Below are 12557 nucleotides of genomic sequence, written 5' to 3' on the forward strand. Positions count from 1 at the left end.
TATTTACAACAGTTCACATTCACACACTCAAAACCACTCCAATACATTCAAAACAAAATGGCTTAGTCTCCCAACACATATCTGAAAATTCATCAAATACAGTGCTTCAGTAAAAGCTCTGCAATACAGAATGTGTGCTCAGAGTCCTTAAGGCTATGCAGCTAGTGAGAAATTCAGGTGAATTAATCTGCAAGAAGCAATCTCTGCTCCCCTCAAACCCACAACTGAATCCTGTAAAGTACACTTGAGAAGCAGGAACCCAGCACAGAGCAGAGAGCTCTGCCAACAGCAGTAAGGACATCCTTTCAGTTCTAGGAGAGTATGTGTGTGTAACAGATCATAGCAAACAAACACATGTAAAATTTAACACAGCTGCTCTCTATTAACACTGCTGAAGAGAAGAGACTTGCTCTGTAATTGCTACACCAGGCTTTCTAGTTTGGGAACAGCCTAGCTGCTAGCAGTAATAAATCACAGCACAGACAAGACTACAGGCGGCAACTGTTGGTTCTTACCTTCACTTACTGGGGCTTGCTCCTCTCTCTCTTTTGGTTCTTCTCCTTTTGGTGCTTCAGCAAAAAGATCACTCTGTTCATAGATGAAAATGCAAAGGGAGGGAAGTGGTGAATTTGTTACTATAGTTAATTACAGATGCTGATTTTTCCATATTGAATGTTCACTTCTAAGCCAAGACAGAGGAGGAAATCACTCAAGTGTTAACTTGAGTGCATACATTCAGAAAAGCAGCACTCTTCTAAAATTCAATTTACTGATCGCTAGTCTGTCTGCTGAAGAGAAGGAATGACCTTTTATTTGCACATCTTCATGGACTTCCACTAATTATTCTACAGCTGGTTAGATCCTGATTATACCCTTCTGAGCTTTCCTACTGAAGTTTATACACTAAGGTTTGAGGGAAAAATTCAGGTCAGGGCAAGCATAAAAATACTCCTGAACTTCATGTAGATAAAACATAAGTGCAGGGAAATACATTACAGCTCAAAAACATTACAGGACACTCCCACAGTTGTTCCTGTGTTCAGGTTGCAGTGCCCTGTGCCAATCTCCAACAATCACAGCCTGGATTTCCAGGAAACCTCCAGATTTTTTGAGTACTGACCACTTAACTTCTTGAAGGCCTCCCTCTTATGCAAATGGGGGTATTAGAGGTTGACTACCTGGAGACTCAAAGTGCATGGTCTTTGTATAAAACTCTAGAAAGAACACAAAATACTTCAGAAAGAGCAGGGGTGTGGCAGAGGTGTCAGTGATCATTTGCCATTGGTAAGTTATCATTTGCCTGTTGTCCTGCTGTGTCTGCCTGCTGGTCTAGCACAGCCTCCTCCAACGCACAAGTAAAGTGAAGCTAAGTCACCCTTCAGAGATGTTTAACTTCACGTAACAGAAACCAAGCCCAGGTGTATGCAGGCAGGCAGCAACCACAGACAGATCTGCTTGGCTGTCCTGGGTCTACACAGATGAGGAAAGTAGCCTGAGTAATAAGTCACCAAGAGGTAACCAGCGATGGCTTCATTCAAATTTGCACTGACACAAAGCTGCCTTGCACTATCAGATTATTTTTCTTAATATCTGCAGTATTCTCACCTCTTCATCATCAAAGAGGCCCGTTCCACCACTGAAGAGGCCACCCCGTGAACCAAACGGTGTGAAGTCCTCATCAGTCAGTTTAGGAGGCTTGAAGATGTCATCATCTTCATCTAGAAAATACAAGAGACATGAGCTTTGGTAAGACTGATCAAGTTTCAGGAAAGGAAATTAGACACAACCAAAATAAAAACTGCTTTGGTTCCATCTGCTCTCATAAACATGACACAGAGAGAAGCTGCTGAAGACAGACTGGCTTGTGTGGTTGCTGCAGAAGGCCACATAAAGGAAGAACTCTCACCAAGTGTGCTTCCAGCCTTGTTTACATTTACAGCCCCACCTAGATTTGTTTACACATTCACCTTAAAGGATGCTCACTGACATCCTATCCAGCTTCTATAGCAAAAGCCACGATTTCTTAAGTATTATCTTACAATCGAGCCCAAAATTCAAAAGCACGAGAGGAGGATGTCCTACCATCTGATGGAACTCTAACTTCCTTCTTCTCTTTTGGAGTTTTCCTTGTTTTGGTCTCTGATGACAGGGCTGTAAGAAGAAAGTTAGAATGAAAAACCAGTCCACCTTTACTTACCATCTGAGATCAATCTATGGCAAAAAAGAACCTAAAAAATAGCAAACCAAGCTGACCTCTGTGCTTCCATATGAATCAGCCTGATGAATCAATTCTATGAAATACAGTTTCTAAAACTAGTCCTTAAAATTGTAACAGAGTAATTCTGTTAGGCACTAGGGGTTCAACACAATTGTCTACATGCAGACTAGTGTCACCTGAGATGTCAGAAAGCAACACAGCTTTGCACAGGTTCCACACCTTTGCAGAACCTCCAGGCATCTCAAATGGTTCCAGATTTATTATTGTCTTCATTCAGCTGCCAAAAGCAAAGCCAGAGTTTTAGCTCCTCTGGCCTTACAAGGTTATTTCAATGACTGGAAGATTCCCTCTAACTGAACAGGTTAAGTTGGTAGGTTTTATACTCTTGATATCAGCAGACCTAGTTTGATTGTTTGAACAGTGCAAGAACACACACACAGCTCTTGTCTGTTCATCTTCCTGATTTTACAGGTCAGCAGCAGCCTCACAAGCACTTGACAACTCAACTTCACCTAGCTATTTTCCACTGCTGCTTTGCTCCAAGACTAAATACTTGAGACATCTCTGCCTTTGAAAGCAACACAAAAGTTAAATGCATTATTTAGTCTAAAATATCAAAAGTGACAGCAGCAAGGAAAGCTTCCTCAAAACACTACATTTAAGCAAAGAAAACAAACAATTCATACCACATGAAAACACCAATCTATTGCTTGAGGCGTTTTCTACTGTAGAGCTCACAGAAAGACCACAGTGACTGGTGGCTTCCACAAACTTACTTGAAACAGGAGAACGCACATGTGGTCAAACATGCAGAGGGAGAATCAGATTGGAAAGAAAACATTTCCAATATTGTGTGTTTTGAGAGTGACCTGTCTCACCTGAAAGCAATGTGTTTCCCACTACAACTCTCAGTGAGTTCCAATTCAGTCCTCTGAGTTATGGGCAAAGAATTACTCAGAGCACAAAATAGTGTCTGCAATTCCTCTTGTCATGCTTTTACCTAATACATGTTCAAATAACAGACCTGTGTCACTTCATGTATCGTTACCCACAATCTCCTGTCCCACACTTTCACAAGTCCCCCATTACTGCACAAACACTTTTCAAAACTTGGGAGATAACTCACATGAACACTCTTCATCTTGTCTGACTGGCACTTCTCCTTTGATTCGAGCTGCCAGCTCATCTGCAAATGATGTTGGCCTCTTCTTTTTCTGAGCAGCAGGGACAAGTAACAGCAGATCCAGTTAACAACTTGACGCAATTACCATTATAAATACTGTATTCTATAGCCTCACTTGTACAGTATCTTGTCTAGACTTTGTTTGAAGCCTTCAGAAGAAGTAATACAGCTTTCTGACAAGAAAGCAGAAATTAGGCATGCATCAAGAACAAAAAAAAATCCTCAGAATTTCTAGTTCTGATGAACACATAGTTGTTAATGGCACCTTGCTTTGTAAGCAGGAGAAACAAAAGGCTTTCGCCTCACAAAAATGCAATAATCAATTTCTTAATATTCTTGAAAGACAGCTTTGATACTTTCTTAAGATGTGAGAATCCCTGAGTTTAAAGGCATAACACCTGAACAATTATGTTAAAAGACTACTCAGGATTTTTGGAGACACTTCCTACGGAATTCCATTCCAAGTACTTGAGAGCTACCATTATAATCCCTCTAAGGACAAATTTTTTTAATAAAAAGTCAGATCTCCCACTCCAGGAAAGCAGCAATTACTCACAGGCTTTGTGCCTTCATCTAAGTCTCCTTCCTCATCCTCCTCTTTTTCAGATTCAAAGAGATCGCAGCCATCTTCATCATCTTCATCACTCATTTGGGCTATCCTCTAAAAAACAATTAATATTCTGTTCACATACAAAACAAGCACAAAACTTCGTCTGCTTAAATAAAATATTCAAATCAAACCCACAGAAAGGATGGGAACTTACAGCCAATTTGGAATACCTCACAGCTTCTGAAAGGTAAGGAAGGAGAGCTTCTAGCCCCAAGCCAGGTGCTGCATTCTCTAGCACACCCCAACCCAGTGCTGTTACTGAATGCTGCAACTGAGGACACAAAGGCTCCCTCACATGGTGTGTACCACTACCATGCACAAACTAAAGCCCTGGTACTTAGTCTTAACACATGAACACTGAGTTAAGTATTCCTTAGTGTTCCTTGATCAACTAGTAAAAAGTTGTATCATCTTGCTGTGTCCTTAGGGTGCACAGCAGAATAAGAGACACTACATGCTGACATCCTGATTTCAGTCACATCAATAAGAGGGTGAAAAAGATGAAGTGAACTGGACAAGAGCTGGGGGTTGGCACAAGCAAGTGCCCAGAATTGAACTAAACCACCAACTACACAAATATACTTGCTCATCTAAAAATACATCAGTTATAAAAAGATATCCCATGAAGGTCAGCTTAAAGTAACATCTGAGTGTTTTTGCAACACTGTTTTATTAATTAGTAGAGTAAATAAGGGTTGCTTTTTGCATCATTGCTCTTCTGGCAATAAATCACGACACATTGAGGATCTCCACCTAAAAGTCTTTTGCAGTGGCACATCTTAATATGGATAAGACTCCTTCTTATAAAACCAATTACTAAAGTCATGCTATAGTAATTTTTCCATCTCAACATTTCTCTTCCCTTCTCATTCATTATCCAAATGGATATACTGTTTAAATATCTAATAGTGTTCACATCTTTGATTCCATGTAATACTCCAACTGTATTGTTCCTTGCCTCCTGCACAGCAAGATTAGATTTTTAATTATAAACCAAATGAACCCACAGAAGCCTAGTTTTCCTGGAGTAGAGTCTTTGAACTCTCATGTCTCCCAACTTACTCCTGAGGAAAACATATACCAGCAATGCTATCCCACATAGGCTCTGTATCTAATGACAGCTTGCAAGCATGTCCAAGACCAACCCAGGCTCATTTTTCAGAACACGGTGCTATCTGCCCAGGCCCTTCCCATAAAAAGTTATAAAAATCAGGCCTCACAAAGTTGCTAATAATCAACTGTCTAGAGCTCTCATCTCCTCTCTCATTCATGCTCAGTGTGTCACAAATGGGAAGTCTTTCAGGTATGTTCCAGAGCGTTTAACCGTACCGTCTTTTGGTCATCTTCACTAGGGTTTCCAAATTCATCATCTGATTCCTGTAACATAAGAGACCCAGAGACAAGTATCACACATTACTTCAACCAGTGGTTAAGGGAAAGGGGTCAGAAACTGTGAGCTTGCTGAAGTTTGGACATGCAGATCTCCTCACCATGATCTGACCAAGAAATTGTTCCCCCACTGCTGACCATCCTTATGATAGGAGCTCACTAGAAAGTCATTAACTCAGCAAGGACAGCAGGCTCCATTGTGACTGCATCCAAGTAACTCAAAAGGGGTTTCACTTTAAGTGAGCAAAGACACCAAAAGCAAACACCTCAGGAGAAAGGGATTGCTTCCATAGCACAGTTACAAAGCAGAGACATCCCAGCCAAAGCAGGCAAAACATATCAGAAACTGATATTCCAATGCAGCAGATTTATGAGGTTAAGCCTGGAGGTGCATTACTTAAAGCTTTAAACTTGCTCCTGAGAGTCTCCATCCCATTCTTTGTGACTGTAATTTACAACAGATCTGTTCTCCATAAATGCAATTCTTTATAAGAATCTGATTTGCTTCACAAAATTAAATAAGAGTGGAATAAAACACTTCAGTTTGAAGTATTCTGCTTTAATAACAGCTAGAGTCAATACCACGTAATGTTCCTCTGGAAAGCTGCAGAGGAAACCACTGCATGAGAACAATAACAAAGTATATTTATCCCAACCAACACAGGGAAAAAACATCGTGCAGCATTATCTTGAGAGCCAACTTTAAAAAGCGAGGTAGTTAATGGCCTCACATGCAAGGAATGTTTGTGCAAAGCAGCTGGTACTTGCCACTTACCTCCTCATCCTTCTCTTCACTGTCAATTACACTTCCACGATCGCTATCTACTGATCCTTCTAATTTAAATGGAAACAAAAAAGTTAACATCAGACACAGAACAATGTAGTCACCATTTATGCCACCTAAAGAGTCTGTGATGAAAACTAAAATTCAGGTGGGTAGAGATTGGTTTGAAAGAACTTTGAAAGCTGATGAAATTGTAACACTTTGCATTTCTAATACACAAAGCACAAGTAACTGAGAAATTACTGCTTTGTATACTGGAAATGTGGTAGTCACACATGATCAACATTTTTTCCCCAGCTTATTACAGCCTGCATCTAACCATGCAAGAACAGTACATAGGATAACCAAAGCAGTGATTTAAAACAGTCAAAAATCTTGGATTAGGACCTAATTACTTGCATAGAAATAAAAGGTCATGCCAGCACATACCTTCACTAGAGAGATCCCCAAGGCCAACATCATCTTGTTCCATAAACTGCTGAGAGCCAATCAAGTAAGGTAAAGGTCTGTCAATATAGAGATCCTGGAAAGAGACAACATCAGGTCTTTCTGACATCTTTGAACAGTCCTCAGAACAGAAGCCTTACATCCCTTGTTTTAACTCAAGGAAGATACAAGCTTATTAAGAGTGCCACCAAACCTATGCTTCAAGTCAACATATGACTGGGTGGGCCAGCTGATGTTTATTTCCCTCAACGCCGTCCAACAAAGTGGCTACTTCTGTTTGTGTAGTACCAACTAGTTTTTGCATGCCATGTAACAGAAGAATATCCTTGCAAAGACCCACAGCTCTTATCCCAAAACCCAGACCTTGGATTTTTAATTATTTGGATGGTAAAAACAACCCATAAAGATATGGTTTGTACCTAAAAAGCATGAAATTTGTACATCCCACTCCCATACAGAACTGAGGCTTCCACTTCAAAGTTCACTCTAATAAACTAACTTCCTTTAGGATGCCATACCTTAATGCTAACCTAACTGCAAGACAGGCAGGTTACAAAAGGAGAAGCTCAGCAGAGAACACTTCTTCAGATGCAGTCATCAAACCCTCTTTTTAGGCAACAGGTTTAGGTAACATCAGTTTTACACTAAGGTAGCAATACAGCTGACAGAAGCAAAGAGCAAGTCCAAGAAAGCAAAACAAACCCAGCAAGAACAGGTCCCTGTACCTTTGGCTCAAGTATCAGTTCCACTCTTTCATTACTTTCTTCTTCTTCTGAGTCAGAGTTCCCCGCTTTAATGTCTAGCTGTTCAAATGCACTGTCCAGAACCTGCAATCCATAATTCACTGCTTCTTGAATTTTAGGGATTAGATCAGCTTCTTTCTGTTCCCGTGTCTTTTCCTTTAGCAACAGAAAAAAACACATGCTCATTGCATTTTACTTAAGACTCAGTCTTACCACAACACACATTCAAAATGTTAATTTCAAATCAGCACAGTGAAAGCTTTTTCAGTATGTGCATTAGAAGGACAATCAGATTTTTTTTTTGCTTGACTTAATTCATTTTCATCACTCCAGAAACAGAGATGCTCTAAACATCCACACAAGCACAGTATTGTTTTACTTGTGCTCCTAAGCTATTACGGGGACATTTATGGGATAATACATCTAGATTGCAATGTATATACATACACACACATATATATATAGCTTTCTGAGTACTTATTCCTAGGAATTATTTCAGTCAGCTTCTGCTTCCCCAATTTACTACCTGTGAATCCAGTAAGGTTGTCCAAGGCCCTCTTGCTGAAAAAATATGCATAACCACTTAAAAATCAATGCATAAGTCTCATCTGCTGGATACAGTACTGAGCTTGGGGAGGCCCTAAGAGATGATCACACTCTGTAGTAGCCTCCAATATCACGGTCAATTTTGTGACAGAGTGACATACACTATCCAACAGAAAGACTTCAAGGAGAAAGGAAGGAGTTTGGTTTGTAAGCTGTAAATGTAAGCAAAGCAGGTTTGAAAACGAGAAGGTAGACAATGCCTGCAAACATAGTGCCAGCACTCAAGGCAGCTGAAGTTAACTACCTGCTCAGTTTTGTCTCCAACATCAGCTTTGAGAATAGGCTCTTCCACTTCTTCATCGTATACTCTCTGAAAAGTCAAGCAAAATTAATTCATGTAAGAACAATGTACTACTACAGGGGCTAAACCATGGGGTACCACCACAAAGTGCACTGTTAGTATGTAATTAATTACACATTAGTTCATTACACATTAAAAAAGGAAGCCATGGATGATGTCAAGTACCTTCATGCATTGGTACTGAAGGTACCATTGTCAGCCTCTCAATGCAATTGAGGTAATTCAAGTCTGCTAACAGACTAACCTGAACATGATAAAAAATGCACTGTTTTAACATTTCCAATGTAAAGCTGTTCTAGACACCTTCAGAGTGAAACCTATAGTTTACTTAGAGGCTGTCTACTTTAGTTTTCTGTTATTTAGTAGCTTTTCCTCCCATTCTCACAGAAAGGGTTCACAACAACTCTCAACCTTCAGTTTATTCTGATGATCCCTCACATCCAGCAATCTTTTATAGGAACAAGGAGAAAAAGGGGAATAAAAGATCTCCATGAAACCTGCAAACCTAAATCCAAATCTGAAACACAGGTGCAGTTATCCCCTGGGAAGAGACAGATCTCTCACTAGCTAAAATGAAAATCAGAAATGAAGACCTATTTCTGTGCACCTTAATTTGGGAACAAACAGCTGTAAGCACATGAGATTTAAAACATTTGGTACAAACTGTTCTCAGCAGAATCATTATGCTGAACAGCCAAGCTAGGTCAGAAAAGACACTGCAGCACTGACAAAACCCCCTAGCAGCAAAAGCCTCCAGAACATAAATCCAGTTTTCCATCTTTTCCTCTGCTACCACCCTTCCAATAACAATGCCATGATGAGACACCTATGGCCTGAAATAATGCTGATCAAAACAAAACACTTGATAAAACTCACAGTGCTAAAAATCCTCCAAAATCTGAAATCCTATCAAAGCTCTCCACCTTAATTAGACACATCTAGTGATACAAGGCTGCAACAGGCTTTCGAGTCCAGCTTTATCTTTCAAAACAGAGATATCTATAAAGTGGCAACATTAACCAGAAAATATGCTTGTCATGACCACATGAAGGGGACAACTACCTGCAGCCCAACACTTTAATACCAAATGCTTTTACAGTAAAATAACACCATTAAGCAAATTTACAGCATTGTATAACATTCCTCATATTTAGATAGGTAAGGCAGACAAATGCTACATTCCTGCAACTTGTGAAGATAAACCAAGAAATCCCCGAATTCCCAACTCATTCATAGTTCTAAAACCAAAACTCTTATCTCCTGGTTATGTATCAGCAAGGAAGGAAGGCATTGCTAAAAAGGCAAAGGGAGCCTGCCAGTATTGGATAGTGCATCACTCACAAGGGAATTAGGATATCTTTTAACAAAATACAATTAAAAGTAATTTCATCCCTAAATCAGCATCAGACTTGCCAGAAAGCTAAATCACTCCTACACTAATAGCCAATGACAATGTTTGAAGTACAAGTTTGATGTTGTACTAGAGCACACTCACATTCTCTATGAACTGTGTGTTGGACAACATAAGAAAGTCATTGAAGACATTATGAAGGCGGCAGTCGGTAGCTTTTGTTTCACTGATCAAGCCGTCCACCTGTTTTTTGATTTCGTGTGTCCTGGAAATGGTTTGCTGTGAGAATTCTTGTAGAAAATGCAGAAGCTGTTGGCAACAACAAAGGAAAGCAATAGTCAGCATCCAACTGTTTCCTTTTGGCACCGTTTGTGAGACAGGCAGAACTGACCACACACTTCAGCTGAGGACCAAAACACGCGCACATTACACTGAACCGTCCCACGCACACACACAGGACCAGTCTCAGCCACTTCGTTCCGCATCTCCGTTCGAGCCAAGCCCTCACTTCAGTGTTCCTGCCCGGACCGCAGGGTTAAAGCACCGAGAGAGCGGCCGGGCCCGAGGGCTGCGCTCTTCCCGCGGCAGGCCCGTCTCCCGACCCCCGGCCCCGAGCCCGAGGAGGCCGCGGCCCCGCACCCCTCCGGTGCCGGGTCTGGCCCGTCCCGGCCGCTCCGCTCACCCCGGCGTCCGAGGCCAAGGACCAGCTCTGGCTGCTCCTGCGGATCTCGTCCAGCGACCAGGGCCGCTCCCACACCGGCGCCGGCTCCGCCACGTCCCCGTTCATCTGCGGGAGAAGGACGGTGAGCAGCGGGGCCGCCGCCGGTGCCGCTCCCGGCCCGGTCCCGCCGCTCACCCTGGGCCGGTCTCGTCGGTGCCGCTCCCGGCCCGGCCCAGTCCCGCCGCTCACCCTGGGCCGGCGCCGCCGCCGCGCGCGGTCAGCTGAGCGCCGTCACGTGACCCGCCCCGCCCGTGCGCACCGCAGCTCCGGCAGGGAGCGCCAGGGGGCGCTCGCGGGCCGTTGGGCGGAGCCACCGCCTCCCGTCCCGTTCTGTCCCCTCCCATCACATCCGTCCCCTCCCCTCCCGTCCTGTCTCCTCCCATCCCACCGCATACCCTCCCATCCTGTCCCCTCCCATCCCGTCCCGTCCCCTCCCATCACACCGCCTCCCGTCCCGGCGTGTCACGTCCCATTCCGTTCCGTCCCGTCCCGTCCCACCCCATCCCCTCCCCTCCCCTCCCGTCCCGTCCCGTCCCGCCCTGTGCTACCCTCTCCGCGGGAATCCGGCGGCGGGTGCGGGTCCGGCCGCCGCAGCTGTGTCCTGGCTCTGACCCCCATCACGGAGAGACGGGACATGAGGTGCCCTGTAAGGGACGTACCCTGTACGGGACAGGAGGTGCCCTGTAAGGGACATGCCCTGTAAGTGACGTGCCCTGTACGGGACAGGAGGTGCCCTGTAAGGGACGTGCCCTGTACGGGACAGGAGGTGCCCTGTAGGGGACAGGAGGTGCCCTGTAAGGGACGTGCCCTGTACGGGACTCGAGCTTGGCCGCCCTGCGCGGCGGGGAGCGCAGCCGAGCCGGCAGCAGGGTGTGCGCGCAGCATTCCCCGGTGGAGCGGTGCACCCGCCCCTGCTGGTGCCCAGGCTTACGAGTGAAAAGGAAAAGGGACCCTTTCCTCCTATTTTTCTCACTGAACTAAGTGAAAGGCTTACCCTGAGCCAAGTAAAATCTCCTTAGTTTTAAAACTGTGAGCCTCAGTAAACCCGTGCCAGAATTCCAGGATCTGCTAGAAGAAAACACACTAACATGAACAAATACACAGTGCCAATCACCCAACAGGTATTCAATTCTCCCTAGGCCTTTTGAGGTTAAACACCCCCCACTAGCTTCCCCTTTTCTTGCTATTTTTTTCCAATGGATTAAAAAGCCTTGTCATACCACTGTATTTCATGTGATCTTTATTACAAGTGAAATCACAAGAAAGGAAATGACAATAAAATAACCCGTTCTTCCAGGTGGTGACTAAATAATCCATTGACATAATCAGACCTTTATATTTGCACATGGAGTTTATTTATTTCTTGAACTTGACTACATTGATACCACTCATGAGGAACCAGGGCACTGATTGATCTTACTTGGATTCTCAAATAAGAAAAAACACGCAAGATCTCCAAGTTCTTATATATTTATCTAATGGCTACATTCAAATACTGGAAATACATTGCTAGGTAAGGGATACAGAAACTTCTAAAAGCAAAGTATCATAATATTCCTTTCAACTCTATTTTTCTGTGATTCTGAGACAAGACACCGTTACTGAACTGGCTCAAACCTTCATACCTAGTAGAATTTAAAGAATTTAAATTTTAATATACTGATAATAAAACAGGAACTAAGAAAGGACAAGTAGAAAAATACTAGCCTAGCCTAGTTTCATATAAATATAAACATAAACATAACATTATTCTTAAAGCCTTTTAGTGTTTTGCTGTAGTTTCTTCCTCCACAACATTCTATCAGCCAGAAAAGCTTTGGTTACTTTCCATATTCACTGACATGTGAATTCCCTCTGCTGATAATGCAACAGTGTTGATAATTTCATAGAAATTTGTGCATTATTAAACATGAGATCTGTGTGCTCCTTGTGCACTGATGCTGCAAAATGTTGGGTCTTAGCATTGGGCAGCTTCAGGCCTGGGGGTCTTGCAGATCAGTTTCCATAAAAAACCCAGCATGGCAGCTACATAGAACCTGAGTGGTTCCTAGAGGAAGCTGTTTATTTGTGATACACCAGTCTCTGAGCCAAGAGGACTATGAATGGCACAACAAAAATCTTCTTTCTAGGAGTCCTGTCCTAAACATTTCAGACAGGGTTACAAAAAGCATTTCATCCTACAATTCCTTTTAGAGAGAAATGTA

The 12557-nt window shown here is 42.9% G+C and overlaps 1 protein-coding gene across 4 annotated transcripts in view; it reads right to left on the reverse strand.

The window, feature by feature from the left end:
* WASHC2C (WASH complex subunit 2C) overlaps positions 1 to 10674 on the reverse strand; it is a 34497-nt gene extending 23823 nt beyond the window's left edge. For 3 of the 4 annotated variants that reach the window (XM_074544913.1, XM_074544914.1, XM_074544911.1), the window contains exons 1-13: positions 10489 to 10642; positions 10315 to 10419; positions 9777 to 9941; positions 8225 to 8290; positions 7357 to 7530; positions 6614 to 6707; positions 6176 to 6234; positions 5341 to 5388; positions 3958 to 4062; positions 3345 to 3432; positions 2083 to 2151; positions 1606 to 1718; positions 516 to 588 (exon numbers count right to left, since the gene is read on the reverse strand). In XM_074544913.1, coding sequence (XP_074401014.1) covers positions 516 to 588; positions 1606 to 1718; positions 2083 to 2151; positions 3345 to 3432; positions 3958 to 4062; positions 5341 to 5388; positions 6176 to 6234; positions 6614 to 6707; positions 7357 to 7530; positions 8225 to 8290; positions 9777 to 9941; positions 10315 to 10419 — 1159 coding nt within the window. In that variant the 5' untranslated portion in view covers positions 10489 to 10642. Of the gene's footprint in view, positions 1 to 515; positions 589 to 1605; positions 1719 to 2082; positions 2152 to 3344; positions 3433 to 3957; positions 4063 to 5340; positions 5389 to 6175; positions 6235 to 6613; positions 6708 to 7356; positions 7531 to 8224; positions 8291 to 9776; positions 9942 to 10314; positions 10420 to 10488 lie in introns of all 4 variants that reach the window. The other variant, XM_074544912.1, reaches the window with a different exon arrangement.
* Between the last annotated feature and the right edge of the window lie 1883 nt (positions 10675 to 12557).

Source organism: Zonotrichia albicollis, chromosome 7, assembly GCF_047830755.1.
Source record: "Zonotrichia albicollis isolate bZonAlb1 chromosome 7, bZonAlb1.hap1, whole genome shotgun sequence".
NCBI classification, from domain to species: domain Eukaryota; kingdom Metazoa; phylum Chordata; class Aves; order Passeriformes; family Passerellidae; genus Zonotrichia; species Zonotrichia albicollis.